Here is a 21,087-nt window from a genome sequence, read left to right as displayed (position 1 = left end):
TGAGGTCCAAAAAGGGCCAAAAACTTTTTGATTGGCTCAAAACTATCCTGAAATCCTTGGATCAACAGGACCCCAGTGCACAAGACAAAAAGAAAAACTAATTTTGACTCCCCGAAAAAGCTTCGAAAAGCTTTTTATGTTCTTCAATCGGTTGAAACTACCTGGGTCAAGGAAACCCTCGTACACAAAAAAAATAGTTTGGGGGTACTGGACCCATTCTAATCGGTCACCACTTATTCAAGGGTGGGCCACATAAACTATAGTATAGCATCGTATATTTGAAACAAATAAAAAAAACCACAGTGCCATGGCCACAAAAAAAAAGTAAAAAAAGAGAACAACATACAAATACAATAAAAGGATTCTTTTCAAATTTCTGATCAAAATGATTATAGCAGAGAAAACCGTTCAAAAACACTAATACAAAGAAACAAACAAAGTCATCACATATTACCCTCTCGATGGGTTATACCCACATGAATAAACCGTGCCAGATTCTCAATACTAATAAAACACCCGTCTCCCAACAATTTTTCCACCCAAGGCTCATCCTCTTCATCCACTACAAAAATTTTCTTTCTCGAAACTCCTCCCACTCCACACGTCGGACAGTTGTAACAGTAGCGAATCCAGGGGGCAATGGGGGCGCGCGCCCCCTAACATAGTCTAAAGTAGTGTAATTTACTTAATTAACGCAAGATTGCGTTAATTAAACTTGCTCCTAATGCAAGTTTATCAAATCAACCTATTTTGCGTCCTCCTCCCTAAAAAAAAATCCTGGGTCCGCCCCTGAGTTGTAAGGACCACTATTCGTTCTAACCCTTCCCAAATACCTTCTTTCCCCAGGTGGCATATAATACTCATGAAAGAATAATTTTTTTTTCTGTTTTTTGTTTTTTCCTCATCACTAGGTGTCATTTCAGCTAGGAAACATCTAGTCAAAAAAACTTTCAAAAAATCATATTCTTATAATCAACATTATAGGTATAAAATACAACTTGATATATGGTAATAATTTAAAAATGAATCCGTGTCACAACAACTTATTCAGCTTCTTCTTTTCTAGCTAATGTATATCCAACGTGACCATTGGACATTTTCCTATTTTCATAGACCACCCTAACATATTAAATTAAATCTAAATTTGTTTTTTTTTTTGGAATGAAAGTAAAAATTGACATTAAACTTAAAACGGCTACAAACCAACTAAAATATGAGGGGAATAAAATATTCATATCGGTAGCTTACAAATCCCGGTCTACCGATTGAGTCCTTAAACTAAGAGGTCCTTAAACTATTGAGTCCTAGTCCCTAAGAGGATTTGATACCTTAAACATTATTTTATGAGCCTCAACGTCGGCTGACTGTCTCAAAGGCAAAGGGTCATTAGCGAATTCTCCCAATGGACTGCTTGTTATTGAAATATATTGGGAATTTGTGATTTGATTATGAAATTTGATTGAAAAGATATTGTAATTGTGTTGGCCAAGTTTTCTATCGAAGCGGGTTGATCCACAGAAAATTCGAAGAGCTGTCAAATTGATCAAATGACATTTCTTTTTAAGGGGATTTTTGGAATTTTCGCTGCAGGTCTTTTACGGACAACCTACTAGACTATTTTTACGGACAACCCTATCCTGAATTTTAAAAAGAAACTTCTGCTCCATTTGATCGAAAAAAGAAAATTTACACTTCCTAATGATATAAGTTTCCCTAAAGCTAAATATCTCTATATCAGGCACAAAACAATGCATTAACATAAAAAAAGAGCAAAATTACCCCCTAGATTTTTAAGAAACATATTTTGTCTCCCCTCCCTATAGTTTCATGAATGGACGCTCCTGGTATGTGTTAACTTAGACAAGACTTATTTCCAAGAAAATGACTTATCATAAGTCAAGATAGGCCAATTCACGGTTCAGAGTCAAAACAAACAGCAAAAAGAAATATGGTAATAGTGGTCAAGGAAAAAGGGGGTGGATTAGTTAAATGGTATAAATAACAAGGAAGACGGTTTTTGTTAATGTAGAATTTTTCAGTCATTACGTAAGCTCTTTGATAATCATGATTGGTGTTCTGTTTTTCGGGAATTTGTGTGGCCAATAGCTTGGCCACACAAATTAAACAAGTTTATAATGGATGAGATAGGCTGATTCTTTATGGTACTGAATTCCTTTAAGTCTACGCTTAAATTACTGATCTGGCATTTCCCTGAGAAAGTTGACAAAGTGTAGGGTATGCTGGTTTGTTGCAAACATCTGTACAATCGTCTTGTCTTTGCAAGGCTTTATTACGCTTTTGTACTGCCCCGTTTTCTGGTGGTTTCTCCTTTCTGAATTTTTTCTGATTGAAAAGAATAAACGTCCAACGTTCTTCAAGTATGGAAAACACCTTTTGAATCTCCCTCCATGGATGAAAAGCGGTCGTGTCTTAGAAAAATATAAAATAGCGGACCTTTTTATAATGTTAGCCAGAGAATTAGCCAATTCAAGTGCACATTAGGTCAGTACAACACTATGTATCCAGCGGCGGACCCAGGATTCTTTATGGGGGGGGGGGCGCAAAATAGGTTGAACTGATAAAAAAATTTAGGGGAGGGGGGGCAAAATAGGTTCATCCGATAAACTTGCGTTAGGAGCAAGTTTAATTAACGCAAACTTGAGTTACTTAAGTAAATTACACTAATTTAGACTACGGTAGGGGGGGGGGGTCGTGCGCCCCCTCGCCCCTCCGCTGGATCCGCCACTGTATGTATCGCGCCATAGTACTCCACTAGTGGCGTACTAAGTTTTTGTTTAGTATTGATTGAAGTATATCTTTTCTTTTGTTTCTAATATTGTGTATGTGATTTTATTTCTTTATTTATTTCTTTTTCTTTTCATGCTCCATCTTTGTAAATCTGCTTACTTGATTATTGGCAATAAAATCAGTCATTCATTCATTCTTATTATGTGTATCGACTAAATATAATGGCAACATAATATCAAAATATGATTGCTAAAGCTAAGCTTTTAATGTTTAATTCCATTTAATTACTTTCTCCTCTCACTATCTCCCCTTACCGTCTTCAGCTTCTCCTGCCAGAAAGGGTCCAACACGCTATACGCACTTAAAACAAAGGGCTATACATTTTATTCCAACCTCCCCCCCCCCCTTGAGAAACTTGTGTAAGCCCCCTCCTTCTGGAAAGTTTAAGTAAGTAAGTAAGTAACTTTATTTGGGACCCGTAATATAAAATAAATGCGGAGTAAAAAAAGAAAAAAACAAAATAATATTAACCACAAGGAAATAATAAGGAAAACACAACATAGATAACTTAACAATATCCATAGAAACAATAATCTGGAAAAAATAAGTGAGGGGGTTACTGGCACATATCTTCCTTGGAGTACTGGTTCTCAGATCCTTAGCGATGTTGTCAAGCGGTACTACAGGGTTGATAAGTCCAAAATGAAACATAATCTTGTGATTTCTGTACCACCTTGACAAATATAGCAAGAATTTACAGTATTTAAAATAGCCTTTCCTTAGCTGAAGACGGTCTTTTTTGTGCATTAGAGGCTGCAAACCGGAAAGAAAAATAATTGCAGGAGAACAAAAACTATGGTAAAGTTTACATAAGCCGCGGTGGCTGATTTTACCATATAAGAAGCGAATACACTGCAGAGCACTAGCAACCAGAGACGAGCATGTAGTCGAAAGTGTATAAGAAAAAGTAATCCCAAGCCATTTCAACTTTGGGACACACTTGAGTAGCATTGTACCCACATGTAAAGAAGGAGCAGGGTTAGAAGTATTAAAACACAGAATGAATGGGAATAGAATGGGAACAATGCAGTAAAATATGATTACAATGGTACGTTTGCAAATTTTTAGTTCCCAAATACTAAAATCTGTGATCAGTGATGATCAGAGTATAATGTCATTATCTTATGTAGAAGATTAGCTATTATCAGTGATGATCAGACTATGATGAGGTTATCTTCTACAGAAGATTAGTTATTATTAGTGATGATCAGAGTATAATGTGATTATCTTATGTATAAGATTAGTTATTATCAGTGATGATCAGAGTATGATATGGTTATATTAGGTAGAAGATTAGTTAATATTAGTGATGATCAGAGTATGATATGGTTATTTTAGGTAGAAGATTAGTTATTATCAGTGATGGTCAGAGTATGATGTGATTATCTTATGTAGAAGATTAATTTATATCAGTGATGATCAGAGTATGATATGGTTATTTTAGGTAGAAGATTAGTTAATATCAGTGATGATCAGAGTATGATGTGATTATCTTATGTAGAAGATTAGTTATTATCAGTGATGATCAGAGTATGATATGATTATCTTATGTAGAAGATTAGTTATTATCAGTGATGATCAGAGTATGATATGGTTATTTTAGGTAGAAGATTAGTTAATATCAGTGATGATCAGATTATGATGTGATTATCTTATGTAGAAGATTATTTTATATCAGTGATGATCAGAGTATGATATGGTTATCTTATGTAGAAGAATACTTAGTATCAGTGATGATGAGAGTATGAAGTGATTATCTTATGTAGAAGATTAGTTATTATCAGTGATGATCAGAGTATGATGTGATTATCTTATGTAGAAGATTAGTTATTATCAGTGATGATCAGAGTATGATGTTATTATTTTATGTAGAAGATTAGTTAATATTAGTGATGATCAGAGTATGATGTGATTATCTTATGTAGAAGATTAGTTATTATCAGTGATGATCAGAGTATGATATGATTATCTTATGTAGAAGATTATCTATTATCAGTGATGATCAGAATATGATGTGGTTATCTTCTACAGAAGATTAGTTATTATTAGTGATGATCAGAGTATAATGTGATTATCTTATGTAGAAGATTAGTTATTATCAGTGATGATCAGAGTATGATATGATTATCTTATGTAGAAGATTAGTTATTATTAGTGATGATCAGAGTATAATGTGATTATCTTATGTAGAAGATTAGTTATTATCAGTGATGATCAGAGTATGATATGGTTATCTTATGTAGAAGATTAGTTATTATTAGTCATGATCAGAGTATAATGTGATTATCTTATGTAGAAGATTAGTTATTATCAGTGATGATCAGAGTATGATATGATTATCTTATGTAGAAGATTAGTTATTATCAGTGATGATCAGAGTATGATGTGGTTATTTTAGGTAGAAGATTAGTTAATATCAGTGATGATCAGATTATGATGTGATTATCTTATGTAGAAGATTAATTTATATCAGTGATGATCAGAGTATGATATGGTTATCTTATTTAGAAGACTATTTAGTATCAGTGATGATGAGAGTATGAAGTGATTATCTTACGTAGAAGATTAGTTATTATCAGTGATGATCAGAGTATGATGTGATTATCTTATGTAGAAGATTAGTTATTATCAGTGATGATCAGAGTATGATGTAATTATATTATGTAGAAGATTAGTTAAGAATAGTGATGATCAGAGTATGATGTGATTATATTATGTAGAAGATTAATTAATATCAGTGATGATCAGAGTATGATGTGATTATCTTATGTAGAAGATTAGCTATTATCAGTGATGATCAGAATATGATGTGGTTATCTTCTACAGAAGATTAGTTATTATTAGTGATGATCAGAGTATAATGTGATTATCTTATGTAGAAGATTAGTTATTATCAGTGATGATCAGATTATGATTTGGTTATATTAGGTAGAAGATTAGTTAATATTAGTGATGATCAGAGTATAATGTGATTATCTTATGTAGAAGATTAGTTATTATCAGTGATGATCAGAGTATGATATGATTATCTTATGTAGAAGATTAGTTATTATGAGTCATGATCAGAGTATAATGTGATTATCTTATGTAGAAGATTAGTTATTATTAGTGATGATCAGAGTATAATGTGGTTATCTTATGTAGAAGATTAATTATTATCAGTGATGATCAGAGTATGATATGTTTATCTTATGTAGAAGATTAGTTATTATCAGTGATGATCAGATTATGATTTGATTATCTTATGTAGAAGATTAGTTAATATCAGTGATGATCAGAGTATGATGTGATTATCTTATGTAGAAGATTAGTTATTATCAGTGATGATCAGAGTATGATATGGTTATTTTAGGTAGAAGATTAGTTAATATCAGTGATGATCAGATTATGATGTGATTATCTTATGTAGAAGATTAATTTATATCAGTGATGATCAGAGTATGATATGGTTATCTTATGTAGAAGACTAATTAGTATCAGTGATGATGAGAGTATGAAGTGATTATCTTATGTAGAAGATTAGTTATTATCAGTGATGATCAGAGTATGATTGGGTTATCTTATGTAGAAGATTAGTTATTATCAGTGATGATCAGAGTATGATGTAATTATTTTATGTAGAAGATTAGTTAATATTAGTGATGATCAGAGTATGATGTGATTATCTTATGTAGAAGAAAAATTAATATCAGTGATGCTCAGAGTATGATGTGATTATCTTATGTAGAAGATGAGTAATTATCAGTGATGATCAGAGTATGATGTGATTTTCTTCTGTAGAAGATTAGTTATTATCAGTGATGATCAGAGTATGATGTAGTTATCTTATGTAGAAGATTACGTGTCTAGATGAGTCAGGGGGAACTAGATGCAGTAGTTTTTAATTTAGATTACCAGTGTAAAACTCGATATCTTGATCCTGATTCCACAGTGTGCTTGATTTTAGAAAGGATACTCTTGAGACCGATATGTGACTGATATGTCATTTAAATTTTGCTTAAGAATGAGAAGGGCCAAGAGCCAAGATTTTACTAAGAGGTCGATCGAGACCAAAAATCGAGGAACTCGAAAGAATTTGATCCCAAAAAACGTAATTTTTATACAGTTTTCAGATAATTATTTCCTTCTTCGGCAGGTATTTTATGACACTGAGTGTCTGAGTCGTTAGTAAATCAGAATTCATTTACGAACGTTCATTTAACTCGCATTTAAATGAATCCCTCCATCCTCTCTAATGAAATATTTATGTGGGCACCTTGACTGTGTAGCTTAGTATTTTGTTGAATAGTATAGCAAAATACTGACGAAGCAGTCAAACAAAAAGATATTGGGAGAGGCCTAAAGACACCCCTCCCCTTTAAGCCACTAAGTAAATTTCTTTTCTGGCTTGCCAACAAATGTAAGCTATCATCTAATATAGCAAGGGAATCACCATCACTATATATATATATATATATATATATATATATATATATATATATATATATATATATATATATATATATATATATATTTATTTATGCCCGCTTACAATGGAGAAATGGAGAAAAAAAAAGCGGAGTACAAAATGAAACAAAAAATGAAGAAAAACATGTTCAACACTAAAAATTAAATACAGGTATTTCATTCACTGAAACAGTTGAGTCAGCGGTGAGTCGTAGAGTTTACTGAGGGATCGTCTTGAGGCTCTCCGTTCTAGATCAATCACCTTGGTTGATGGATCAAGGATTCCATATATGGATGAGATCTCCGTGTTAGAAATCTTAGTGGAAGTCTCAGCAAAAATTTTGCAAATCTGTAGTACGTGGTTCGTATTTTTCGACGCTCGGTGAGGGACAACATTTCCCACAAGGGTGATATATACCAGATGGCAGGAGAGACGACGGCGTTGAATAGTTTTGACTTAATAAATCGATTAAATGACCACTTGCATTTGACAGCTTTTGCATATGCTGAGCGGATAGATTTACAGACTGATTCAGCCAACAAGCCTCTAGTTGACCTAGGTGTCTGGCCATACGTGATACCAGGGTAATTTAGGGACTGGGACTGCTGGATTCCGATACCGTCAAGGACAAGATTGGAACTGGTCGAGTTGGTGCCGCTAAAAACGATAAATTCGGTTTTCTCTATGTTGACTCGTAGTCCTATTCTTCGGTATAGGGTCACTAAGAGACGAAGATTCTCTTGTAGACCCCTCAGCGTGCTGCTTAGGAGCAACAAGTCATCTGCATAAGAAATGAAACTTAGATCCAAGCCCTCCAAAAGAAGGTCCCACGAACGAATCTAGTTACAGAGTAAATCGCAGAATTAAAGATGATAGGGCTTAGAGCAGATCCTTGCCGAACTCCTTTGAAGAGCCGAATGGGTTCCGAAAGCTTTTGCTTGCGGTGACCGGCAATTTTTTCCCATCCCAAAGCTAGACGAATATGCGTGTGGGAGTACCAGTCATTGAGAACAAGGACAATGCAGGGGTCGACTCCTGGATCCAAGAGGCGCCACATTGCTTGCGAGTGGACGACAGAATCGAGCGCAGCGGAAATGTCGACACTGCAGGCACAGAATGATTCTTTAACTAAAGATGTAGACCTCATTATTCTTCTTAGTAGCCGATGGGCGTGTCCACAGCCCAACCCATTTCTGAATCCAAGTTGCTTGTCTCCCATTAGAGCGTGCGACGTAATATGGGGCAACAGTACCTTCTCAAATACTTTGCTGATAACCGATGAAACTGAGATTGGTCTGTAGCTTTTACAAAGCAAGGGATCTCGATTCTTTTTCAGAATATTGGATGTGCGGCAACCATGAAAGTTGGCAGGTGTGAGTCCCTGCTCGATGCTCATTTGGAATAGTAAGGCTAAGTACTCATGTAGACATTCTGGGCCGTGCTGTAAGTGCCTCGGAGTGATCCCATCGAGCCCTGGAGACTTGTTCTTTTTCAATTTTCTCACAATTATCTCAATATGCCATTTAGAAACAATGACATCAGTGTGGCGGAGTTTTGCGCTGATTAATTGCCTATCTAACTTAGATTTATATACGGAGTCCAGCTCGTTGGGTGGTGGCGCAAACACGTCCTTGTAATGGTTTACCCAACTTTCATCAGGAATGGGACTTTGCACATCAGCGTCGGCCCTTTTAGATTGGAATCGCTTCCATAAGATGTTTGGGTCACTCCTGCAATCACAAGACAACTTCTCCACTTGCTGGACTTGCATATTCTCGACAGTACGTTTGAATTCTTTTTTGGCATGTCGAAAACACTGAAAAACTGCTCCAGAGCGGGGTTTGTCGCAATCCTTCCACAATTCGTACCAGAACTTGGATCTCTTCTTGGCAAACTTGATATTTGGGTTATCCCATCCCTTTTTACGAGTGTTGGGGTACACTTTTGCCACTGGAACAGCAGCAGATTTCGCAAGCTTCATCGAATGAACAATTTCGGAGCAAAAGATGTTCAGGGCTAGTCTGTCTTCATTTTGGCCATGAGTTAGCAGGTGGAACGGTACTTTGATTTTAGCAAGAGCTGAGTCAAGAATATCTTTGTACAAGGACTGATCTATCCTTTGCCATTCACTCTTGATAAACCATGATCGCCCGGGGCACCGCTTGTAGGTGGAGAATGGTACCATTAAGCTAATCCCAAGGTGATCGCTACAATTGTGTTCCGAATCAACAATGGCTTTAATCCCGGTCGGAAGTAGGAAATTTACGAAAAAGTGATCGATATCTGATGTATCCAGGGATGCGCTGTGAACAAACGTGAAGGACCGGGATTTTGGAACCGGGGCCATAGCTTCTGGTAGACACCCCCTTAATATGGTGAAAAAACGATCATCATCCAGAAGCTGACAGTTGAAGTCCCCACAGATAATAATTTTTTCTGACTTGTATTGTTCGGCCAACCTCCTGAGTCTCGCACAAGCTTTCGTGTAACGCCTTTCTGAGAGGACATCACGATAATTTGTGGGGAGGTACACTGATATGACTATAAAGCCATTTGGACCAGGAACTCTGATCGCAGAAAAATAATCGCATGAATCAATTAGCGTGCATTGCAAATTGGAGTCTGCAATGATCAAGATTCCACCACTCGGCCTGCCAACTGAGCTGTTGCGGATAGCAGGCTGCAAAAAATAGTCCTTTCCTGGAAATCGGTCAAGGATTGCTGAATGATCGGCTGTTACCAAATGTTCCTGAATGCATATTATGCTATGCTTGGTTACTAGATCACTTAAAAGAGACAGCTTGTGTGGAGCGTGCCCGTATATATTTCTGCTATAAAGCGAGATAGTTGCATTCATTGCTTACGTTTGTTTGATCTAGCCTCTAATTGTCTTTTATAAACCGGGCATTGCGAGCTATAACATGGATGCTTTCCAGAGCAATTAGCACATTTAGTGTCACGGACACATGGATTGTCTTTAGGGTTTTCGTGATCGCAGGAGCACCTGGAACACTTCGCATTGTTAGGGCAATCTCGTTGCAAGTGGTCAAACTTTTGGCATTTAAAACACCTCAGAGGGGCGGCAACATATTTGTCCACCTTGATATGGCAATAACCGACGTAAACGCCATATTTCAATGCTTTTTCAAGAGCTTCTTTGTCTCTGAATGTTAGCTTGACTGACTTACTAGTACCATAGCGTTTCGCTTCTTGGATCCCTTCCATAGCAGACTCAATCTCCTCGTTTGTCGTATCTTCAGGGACAAATTTAGTCACTGCCAGGAATTTCGGTTTATGGACTTTAACTACAGCCGCGGAATTCGATTTTATGCTATTAGCTATAGCTTCTGCATCATGCTCGGTTCTAACATACAACACCAGCGTATCGCTTCTCGTAACTACCTTCTGTACTTTTCCGGATGCACCATTGGAATCAAGAAATTCTTTCTGCTTTTGGCACGATTTATAGATTTCGGGTGGTGCTTCTTTTACGTGAAGCGGGATACTTAGAGATTCGCTGGGAGTAGGCCACATTTTAGTGACAAAACTGGCGTTGCATCGGTCCAGCCATGCATTCATTTTTTCACCACATTCGTTTAGTTTGCATGTTAATGAGGTAAATACATCGTGAGGTATGGAAGGAGTCTCAGATGGATCATAAATAGTGAATTTGAAAGGGAAATCGCCCTTTGCGTCCAATTCCTTCATAGCATGAATCTCATCTTCTGCAAAAACCGATATATTTATTGTGTTTCAACGCTCTTTCAAAATGATTCCATCTTCATCTAATTGATCTCGAATAAATCTTACGGCTTGTGTGACAGATTCCTTGTCAAAAAATCTCACGGCAGTGCTTACAACCGATTCATGGGGAATATCTTTGAAGTTAAGTGAACGCTGGATGAAATTTAAAAAAGGGCTATATAAATACTTGATTTTTGCCATTTTTCTTCGCTTATAATCTATCCAAATTAAGTCCAATCGTACCCAATGATGTCACAAAAATTAACAATCCAAGTCCTTAATCACATCCAAAACCGGTCCAGAAAGTATTCGCAAAAATATACGTATCGCCTCTGGCTATTTACTCGTTTCTTGGGTGAATGAATGCTGAATGAACTACACAGAAAGAATGCTGACGAGATACAGCTAACAAAACCTGTGGGAAGTGCGGATACCCAAATTGTCTTTCCCCAGGAGTTTAAGGATCAATATCCGGCCGGTACTGATACGGCTCTTGTGTTTGCTCCCGCTCTCTTCTGCACAGGCTGTCACTAATCAGCGAAAAAAATAATGAGAATTTGGCTACTAAACTATTTTTATTAGCCAAATAATCCTTTTTCTTTCTTTCCTTTATCCTTTTCTTTCCCTTCTTTCCTTCCCCTTAAAATTTGAACTGTTGTTGCTACCGTATTAATAATCCAAACAAAGCAATTAGTCCATATCAATAAGTTTACCTTAGATTATAATCCGTAGCAGAAATAATCCTGTGAAATAATCCTCAAGTTCACTGAATATATTATAGCTCAAGGCACTGAATTAATACAATTTCACAGCTGGTTTTAAAGTTCACTAGATCCAAAAAAGATGATGTTATCACTCCGGAGACTAAATAGAGACTATGAATATATATATATATATATATATATATATATATATATATATATATATATATATATATATATATATATATATATATATATATATATATATATACCTGACTGTGTAGCTTAGTATTTTGTTAAATAGTATATCAAAATACTGACGAAGCAGTCAAACAAAAAGATATTGGGAGAGGCCTAAAGACACCCCTCCCCTTTAAGCCACTAAGTAAATTTCTTTTCTGGCTTGCCAACAAATGTAAGCTATCATCTAATATAGCAAGGGAATCACCATCACTATATATATATATATATATATATATATATATATATATATATATATATATATATATATATATATATATATATATATATATATATATATATATATATATATATATATATATATATATATAAAGAAATTGGAAGAGGTAGTCCTTTCCGCCTAAAGTAGCGGGGATTGAATGTATTATTGATTTATTTATAATTTGTTTTGTAAATCCCATCCCTATCTCCGTGAGTCAATATTTTTTTTTTCTTTCTTTCTTTTCTTTTTTCTTCTCTTTCTTCTTTCTTCCTTTCTTTCTTTTCCTCTGTGCTCCGTGACACTTATTGAAGTGTAATTTATTTTTTATTTTCTTTATTGTTAAGGGAGACGGAACGAGTTGACTTTCTGTCTCCTTTGTATCGTTTCTGGTGAATAAAGTCAAGTCAAGGCAACATGGTATCTGGCAGGGGAGAGAAAAGGGTACTTCGTCCCCTCTACTCTTTTTGAAGGCCAAAAATACACAAACTTCTGCACTACTTGGAAAAATGTAAATTTATTTTTTGTAACATCAGTTGTTTTCTAGCTCGGAAACGCATTTGTAGTATAACAACTTTTTAGTTGGCAGAAAGATCCCATTCTGTATTGTTTAATACCTTTTACATTTTTGGGTGGCACATCCCAGTACTATTGACCTTTGTTTGGGAGGGGGAGGAGGGGTAAAATGTTTTGTTCTAAATTAAGGGGGAGGCAAGTTTTTCGTTTTTTCCGATATTTTCAATGATAATACCAAAAAAGGTATTTTTCAATGAAGGTACTCCCCAAAAAGGTATTTTTCATTCTCCTGTTATATGCTTGAAAAGTATAAAAATATTAAGCCATGAAATGTCTCAGTTTCTTTTGCACTTTTGGGTCTATTATGCCCCATCCGACCAGTTATACTTTTTTTTCCTTGATCAGTTATATATCTATTTAATTTTAAGGTTTCCCCGTGAAATATGACAAAGTAAATGTTTTAAAACACAATCAGAGAGAAGATCTCTAGAAAAGGATTTTTAAAATCAGGAATACATAAATTTGATTTTAGCAAGTCTGGTGTTACTGACTATTTCGCAATTGATGACCATCATGCCTTACAATTGGGTAGAAATATCGTGAAAAATATAAACTATAAGAAGGCAATGAGTCTCGCTATAAGAACACCGGAAGAACCCCTGTATGATGCAGACGAATTGTATGGAATAGTTGGCTCAAACCTCAAGAAGACGTTTGACGTACGAGAGGTAATAATTAGTTCTATTATTAGAGACCAGAGCAAACAGAGGAGAGTGAGTTCAAGGGTTTCTACCTTGGCAATATTTTACTTCTTTTTATCTCTCTCTCCCTCCCCCCTCTCTCTCTCAAATTTGCAAAAAACATTTGACGTACGAGAATTAACACGTAGCTCTAGTATAAGAAACCAGTGCAACCAAAGGCGGAGTGGGTAGGAGGTTTTATTTTTGGTAATATTTTCTTCTCTCATCCTCTCTCTTCTCTCTCTCTCTCGAACCTGGAGAAGATGTTTGACGTATGAGAGGTAATAGGCAGTTTTACTAACCTCTTCTGTCTCTCTACCTCTCTTTTTCTCTCTCTCTGTCTTTCTCCCCCCATTTCTCTCTCCCTCTCCCTCTCTCTGACCTGCAGAAGATGCTTGGCTTACGAAAAATAAGAAATAGTTCTAGTATTAGAAACCAATGCAACCAAATAGGGAGTGGGTAGAAGGGTTTCACCTTTGGCAGCATTTTATTTCTCTCTCTCTCCTCCTCTCTCTCTCTCCTTTCTCTCTCTCTCTCTCCCTCTTTCTCTTTCTGTCTCTCTCGAGCAAGAGGGATATCGTCCGCTCATAGACTGTATAGGAGTAGAAACTTCTTCAACTATGCGATTCTTTGCAGTTGTAGAGGATACCCAGTCTTTTTCTCTCAAAATCTGTAGTGGTAGAATCTTTTCCAGCTATGCAGTTGTAAAAAGTATAAAGTCTTCTTATCTGAAATTATGCAGCAGTAGAGACCTCTTCAGTTATGTAATTGTAGGACTATGCAGTTGTTGAAACTATGAAGTTTTCTTCTCTTGAACTACGCAGCTGTAGAAACTTAAGCTGGTGACCCACAAATTTCAATTCTCTCTCTCTCTCTTTATTTCGCTATACCTTTACTTTATACCTTTGTTTACTATACCTTTACTTCTTTCCCATTACTTTATTTTACTAGTATTTTACTTTTCTCTCTCTCTCTCTCTCTCCCTCGCTCTCCCTCGCTCTTTCTCTCTCTCTATCTCTCTCTCTCTCTCTCTCTCTCTCTCTCTCTCTCTCTCTCTCTCTCTCTCTTTCTCTCTCTCTCTTTATTTTACTTTACCTTTACTTTATAACTTTATTTTCTTTAATTACTATACTTCAACTTTACTATACCTTTACTTCTCTCCCTTTGCTTTATTTTACTATTATTTTACTTTTCTCTCTCTCTCTCTCTCTCTCTCTCCCTCTCTCTCTCTCCCTCTTTATTTTGAAGTAAAATAGCTGTTTTGATTCACTTAAACTGATTTATTATTTTTGACAGAAACCTCGAATTTGGTTAGATTCAAAATAGGAAGAGCATTGTAGATTTTCTTTTTTGGCATTTAATACTCAATTTATTTGTTTTCATTCCGGCTTATGCTGATAAACCGATTAAATATAGCCCCCCTCTCTCTCTTTCTCTTCTTTCTTTCGCTTTCCCCTCTATCTCTCATCTTTTTGTCCCATTTTTTTAATCTTCCTTTTCCGTTTTTACAGATCGCTCTGGCTTCTTCGAAAACAACTTGAAATAAGGGAAAGGCTGGTTAAACTAATACATCATGTTAAGACATATTCAATTATTGGATATTATGAGATACTGTTTTTTGTTCTTTGCTGCAAATCCTTGCTCTTTTTTATGTGTCTTCTTCTTTCTTTCATTTTCATCTTCTTTCTTTCGTTTTTTTCTTTCAATCAAATAATTACCTGTAACACATTATAATAGTATAATCCAGTTTTTTACAGGTCATTGCTCGCGTAGTTGATGGCTCAAAGTTTGACGAATTTAAGGCCATGTATGGTGACACGTTAGTGACCGGTTTTGCAAGAATTTTTGGCTATCCTGTTGGTATTATTGGCAACAATGGAGTTCTTTTTGGCGAATCTGCTATGAAGGTAAGTATCGTCCATCTCATCGTTCAAATAACAATGATGGGGGGGGGGGGCACTGAAACGGGATTCAACATGTGTTTGTTCTGAATATCTTTGACGATCAAATCTCCTGATCAGGCTAGAATATCAAAATCAGCAACTAATTATCATCTTGTGATGTCATTTTCTTGTGAGGCCTTATGAGGTCTCGAGGTTTTCTCGAGATTTCAGTTTGTAGGTAGTTACTATAGATGAAGGAGGCTTTTTATTTACTGCTCACTAACGTGAACAGCTATTTTCATGAATCTATGAATTATTTTGCAGGATAGTATGAATCTTGCATACAAAATTGGATTGCAAATGTTATTTTGCAAACTCTTTAGTATGCATCTATTTGGTATTTTTATTTACTTTCTGTATTTTTCAGAATCCATTAAAGATATTTTTCAGCTTTGCTTCTTATTCTTTGACAACTATAGAAAAACATAGAATTTTTTGTGATAAAAAGCAAATTTATTCATAATTTGAATAAGAAGTATCAAGAAATTTGGGAAAATTTTGAATCCCGGGGGGAGGGAAAGCAGATCTCGAGCCCCCACCCCCCTCATTTAATAGCCTAAATACTTCATGGAACTAAAAGAAGTCTGTTCTGAAGCGTTTGTAACCACGTTATACTGCAACTGTTATTAAACTGGGGATGTGCTCCCCAGTTTACTGGGGATACTGTGTACTGGGGATACCAGTTTACTGGGGATATTGTGTCCCGGTGATGGGGATGAGCTCTTGATCTAGAATACATTTTGAAGCTTCTGGAGCCTTTTCTAAGTTGTGAAGTGTATTTATTAACTGTCGAACCTACGTGATTCGGTTTTCTCTTTTTTTCATTTTTTTTAATTTCTTGGGTGCGCTCCTGTTTCAACTTTGACTATCTCTGAAGAACCCTTTCAGTAGCATTCAGTTGATTCAGAACTATTTTTGAAGCTTTTTTTATTTTTTTATTTTGATTTTTTTATTTGTTTTGATTTTTTTTGGGATTAAAGCTCTTGATTTTAACAATTTTTTTATTTTTTTTTTATTTTGAATTAAAAATTTGGATTTTTTGGATTAAAGGCTTCAAAGTACTTCTGTATCTTATTAAGCGTCCAATCTAAATTATTTGGCAATTGTTTTTAATATGGTGAGTACGTTCCCTTTTCAACTGAATTTATTCTAAGTTGTCCTTGTTCGTTATATTTTTGAAGCGTTGAAATCTTATTAAGCGTCCAATCTACGTTTTTCGGCGGTAGTTTTTAATATGAGAGGTGCTTCCTCGCTTCAACTCAAGTTACTCTAAATGAGTTACTCTTAATCAGAACTATTAATCTAGAACTCTTAATAGTTACTCTTAATCTTTAGTTACTCTTAATCTAGAACTATTTGAGTACTCTTGAGAACTCTTGATCTTGAGAACTCTTATTCTAGAACTCCTGATCTAGATGTCTTCTAAATTATGAAAGGCATTAAGCTAGAGTCTTGTCATATCAAATAATAAACAACACAGGAAAATAATAAGAAAAAGTAAGAAAATAAGGTTAGTAGCGAAAAAAATGAAATGAGAAAAATAATAAGTAATTTGAGGTATGGTAAAATACGAAAGAAACGATAAGAAACTAAACAAATATGCAATACCCCCTTGCCATGGTAATTTATTTGTCAACATTGTTAAATTTAGTTCTTTGTTTAGTAATTTATTGAGTTGAAACAGTTAGACTTTATCAAGCAACTAAGTAATTTTTCCTAGGCAAGAGCATCAGCCATGTAAATTGTCGTTTAGATTTTTCTAAACAACAGCAGCTATCATGGAAGAGACAATATTATGTGAATATAATGGTAATTAAAATTACCAACAACATCAACTATCATTTAAGAGACAACCCTATGTGAATATAATGGTAATTAAAATTACCAACATCAACAACAACTATCATAGAAGAGACAATCCTACGTGAATATAATCGTAATTAAAGTATGCAACAACAACAAAAACTATCATAGAAGTGACGCCCCTATGTGAATATAATAGAAATTAAAATTTCTCATTGATGCGATTCACGGAAATTACAAATCTCAGAAATTTTTGTCTTTCTGATCCTATGGTAAGAAAGTATCCTCTAAATATCATTAATCTAGGTACTCTGCAGGGTCATAATCCGAACCCTGGCCTTAGAAATCAATGTTCAATATAGTTTTATTGTTGCGAAAAACTTTTTCGAAACATTAAAATAAATAGAGTTATGATTGGATTTTTAATGTGCAAATAGATACAGAGGCGTATAGGGAACCAAAAGGAATTTTTATACTTCAATGTTAAATAGTGTGCTTTAATTCCATTGGTTAACATTTGTGAAGCTTTTTTTTCTGGAGAGAAAATAGCACGCCTTATTGAAACCGGGTCAATGCAACCTAAATAAATCTGAATGACATCTAAAAAAATAAAAACAAAAAATAAATAATTTTGACTTCGAAAGCCTGATTAACTCTTTTCCGAGAACTTTAATACACTAAAAATATAATTTTTTTTTTATTCTGGGAAAATTTTTACCCGTTAACTCTCTGTTGTTCTGTGATGGGACGCTCTTTCTGTCTTAAAGTGTGACTCTCTGAATTGATGCTTAATTTATATCCAATTAAGCTCTAAAGTTTCATTTCGTTAAATCACAGGCCTCCAAGTTTTAGCCGGCCCAGGCTATATGTTCAGGACATATAAATTGCGTTTCCAATCCGACCCAGGACGTATAGATTACGGCCGTAATTCAGACCAGGTCGTATAGATTATGGCCGTAATCTGGGCTAGGTTGTACCTCTGAAATTATTTAACAGATTTCCTTTACCATTAGAAAATCGTTAAGAATCATAAATAACTAAAGAGATATAGTTATATTTTCAGTTTACTATAACAGCAGAAGAGTCTAGGGAGCGCCCTCGTCGGTACAGTGTAATCTGCTTATGGTTTTCTGTGTTGATTTTATTAGTATGAGATTACATCTGTTCCTGACAGCCTCAAAATATTAAACTTTTCCTTTTTATTAAACTTTTTTAAATATTAAACTTTTTTATTAAACATGCTTTCTTTTAGGGTGCTCATTTTGTAGAACTCTGCTGCCAACGAAAAATTCCACTAGTTTTCCTTCAAAATATTACAGGTAATATGTTTAGCTTTGTTTTTCGAATTGAAACATGTTTGAGTTGAAATAATTATTTAATTTTAATTTTAATTTAATTGTTTAAGTTTAATTATTTAATTTTTAATTTAAATGAAATAATTTTATTGTAAGTAATGACCACCCTGTAAACTAGTTATGTAAAAGAGAGTTTGGACAATCATAGATGCAGGGAGTGAGAGAGAGAGGGTTATCGCCACAATTTTCAGCGGTAATCCCCCCCCCCTCCGAAAAAAACCTTTGATTGGAGGTGTGTTGTGGCAAGTCATCGTTGCTTCTGTGGCATTTGTTATTATCTAATTTTTCTAATTATTTATAATTATTTATCTAACATTTATTATTTAATAAATACTTATCTAATTAATTATTTATCAAATATTATGCTACTACTACTAGTAATAACAACTCACCGCAGCACTAAGCCGCCTGAGGCCAACACAGCTACGCACGCTCCTCCTCCGCCCCAATCTATTCAAAGCCTCCCTTTTTACACCCGCCCACGAAGTTCCCATTTCCTTTAAATCTTTCTTTATGACGTCCTCCCACCCGAGACGGGGACGACCTGCTTGCTGTTTAACCTTAAACGGTTCGCTGAAAAGAGCAATCTTTGGCAATCTGTCATCCTTCATCCGCACAACATGTCCTAGCCATCTCAAACGTTCTTTCATTATAGCCCTAGAGAGCGGTTTTGAGCCCCATTTTTCGAATAGCCTATTGTTTGAAATACGATCAGTCAGCCGGGTACCCAGAACAATCCTTAAGCAATTTCTATGGAAAACATCTAGCAAATCGTCATCCACTTTTGGGAGCGTCCATGCTTCAGAGCCATATTTGACCACTGTCATCACTTTAGCTTCTAATATTCTAATCTTGGTTTCCAGACTTAACTTCCTATTCTTCCAGACTTTTTTTTAACTGTGAAATAATTATTCTAATTATTTATCTAATTATTCTAAACGTGGCTTTAGCATTTACGTACGTTCTGTGACCACACTGGCCCTTCAATGCATACGAAAAAAAAATGAAGAGAGAAAAAATATGATGAGAAGAAAGACAAAACCGAATGAGAATGCCATAATATATGTCATATTTCTTAAGCATTTCCTGGTCAAACAGGTACTTGTATTCCTGGTCAACCAAGCTGATTGTAAACTAACTTATAGAAACATTTTCATTAAAAGAAAATATTTAGAAAACCAATATACCCCGGTAGGAAAAAAGAATATCAGCTATCAACAAATATTTCATCGAACTTTTAGCCTGTATATTTTGTAGGCTATTTACTGAATTTTAATGAAATTTCGCCTATATGTACAGTAACCAAAAAATCTGGAATAAAAATATAGGGCGCATCTCAGCATTCACTAAACACTGTTTTTTATATAATGTTTATTTTTCATTGGAGTAAAAAAAGCCTAAAGAAGAAATTACAATAAAAGCAGCCAAGTGGCCATATTGCCAGATAATATTGGCAAAGCATTACAATATACAAGTAGACAAATAGCCACAAGGCATCTAACAAGGCTAGTGATAATAGGGGCCCAAATAACTGATTTTCAGCATTCCAAACACGTTATGATGTGCGGTGATCTCAAAATAAAGCGTTTGGAATCATATGAATAAAGAAATATTCAAACATAGAATGATATATAGCCTAAGAAACATATAGAAAAGATAGAAAATATGACTGTCTTGTAAAAATTGAATAAAATATAAAATAATTGCTGCTTAAGGAAAATTCTACAACCTTCCAAAAAAAGGCATAAATATTCTGACAAATTTTTTCGTGACAATTGTAATTGAGTAGAGAAAGACCGTACTATGCTTTTTTTTTATTTCTGAGGGCTGATTCAGTATAACCGTACCTTATTTCGTACTCCAGTAAGAGACAATAAAGGGCTTAGCTGAAGAAGGAGGTAGGAGTGGGGTATCTGATTGAAACCTAGTTTTCTCTGGATCAAGTTTGATATTAGTTTCTGAATCAGGAGACAGGAATAGTTCCTATCCGGGATTGTCACCCAAAATGGCATCCGATTTAACTAAAATAAAGAAATAAAATAAATCTTGAAAAATATCTTTTTATCAGCGAATATAGACTCTGCCCAAGGCCGTATCCAGGGGGGGGGGTTAGGGGGTTTGAACCCCCTCCCCCCGAAATGTTCGTCTGACTCGTAAAAACGAAATAAAATTCATATAAACAAATTTTTATGCGTTTTTTGAGGTTTTTTTTGTGGACTCCCCCCCCAAAAAAAAAATCCTTATGAAAAACACCCTCCCCCCCCCCCGAAAAAGTTCAGGATACGGTCATGGTTCTGCCCATGGGCGCACCTCTATCAGGTTTACTGGCGAATATCTATGTAGAACACCTGCAAATTGGGCTTTAGATTCATTTTTTATGTACATATTGGGAACGTTACATGGATGACTTAACATCACTTTGGAATTATGGGGAAAATGAACCTAGGGGATTTTATATAACCTTAATACATGTGACAGAAATTTACAGTTTACTCTTGAAATTGCAAATAAAATACCATTCCTAGACGTGTTAATTATTCGTAGCATTGATAAAATTGAGTTTACTATTT

General features: G+C 35.1%; 1 protein-coding gene and 1 long non-coding RNA gene across 2 annotated transcripts in view; one reads left to right on the top strand and one right to left on the bottom strand.

Moving 5' to 3' along the window:
• The window catches only part of LOC148945010 (uncharacterized), a 540,330-nt gene that overhangs the window by 129,712 nt on the left and 389,531 nt on the right, over positions 1-21,087 (bottom strand). The gene's annotated exons all lie outside the window — the stretch shown is intronic.
• Positions 1-21,087, top strand: part of Mccc2 (methylcrotonyl-CoA carboxylase subunit 2) — a 149,554-nt gene that overhangs the window by 104,024 nt on the left and 24,443 nt on the right. The window contains exons 5-7 of the mRNA XM_089099414.1: positions 13,209-13,404; positions 15,174-15,323; positions 18,415-18,481. Coding sequence (XP_088955540.1) covers positions 13,209-13,404; positions 15,174-15,323; positions 18,415-18,481 — 413 coding nt within the window. The remainder of the gene's footprint in view (positions 1-13,208; positions 13,405-15,173; positions 15,324-18,414; positions 18,482-21,087) is intronic.

The sequence above is a fragment of the Artemia sp. Qi Xiang Cuo genome, chromosome 13 (genome assembly GCF_049724085.1).
Source record: "Artemia sp. Qi Xiang Cuo chromosome 13, ASM4972408v1, whole genome shotgun sequence".
Taxonomy (NCBI): Eukaryota; Metazoa; Arthropoda; class Branchiopoda; order Anostraca; family Artemiidae; genus Artemia; species Artemia sp. Qi Xiang Cuo.
Note: the sequence above shows the minus strand (reverse complement) of the source record. Positions and strands in the feature narration are given on the sequence as shown.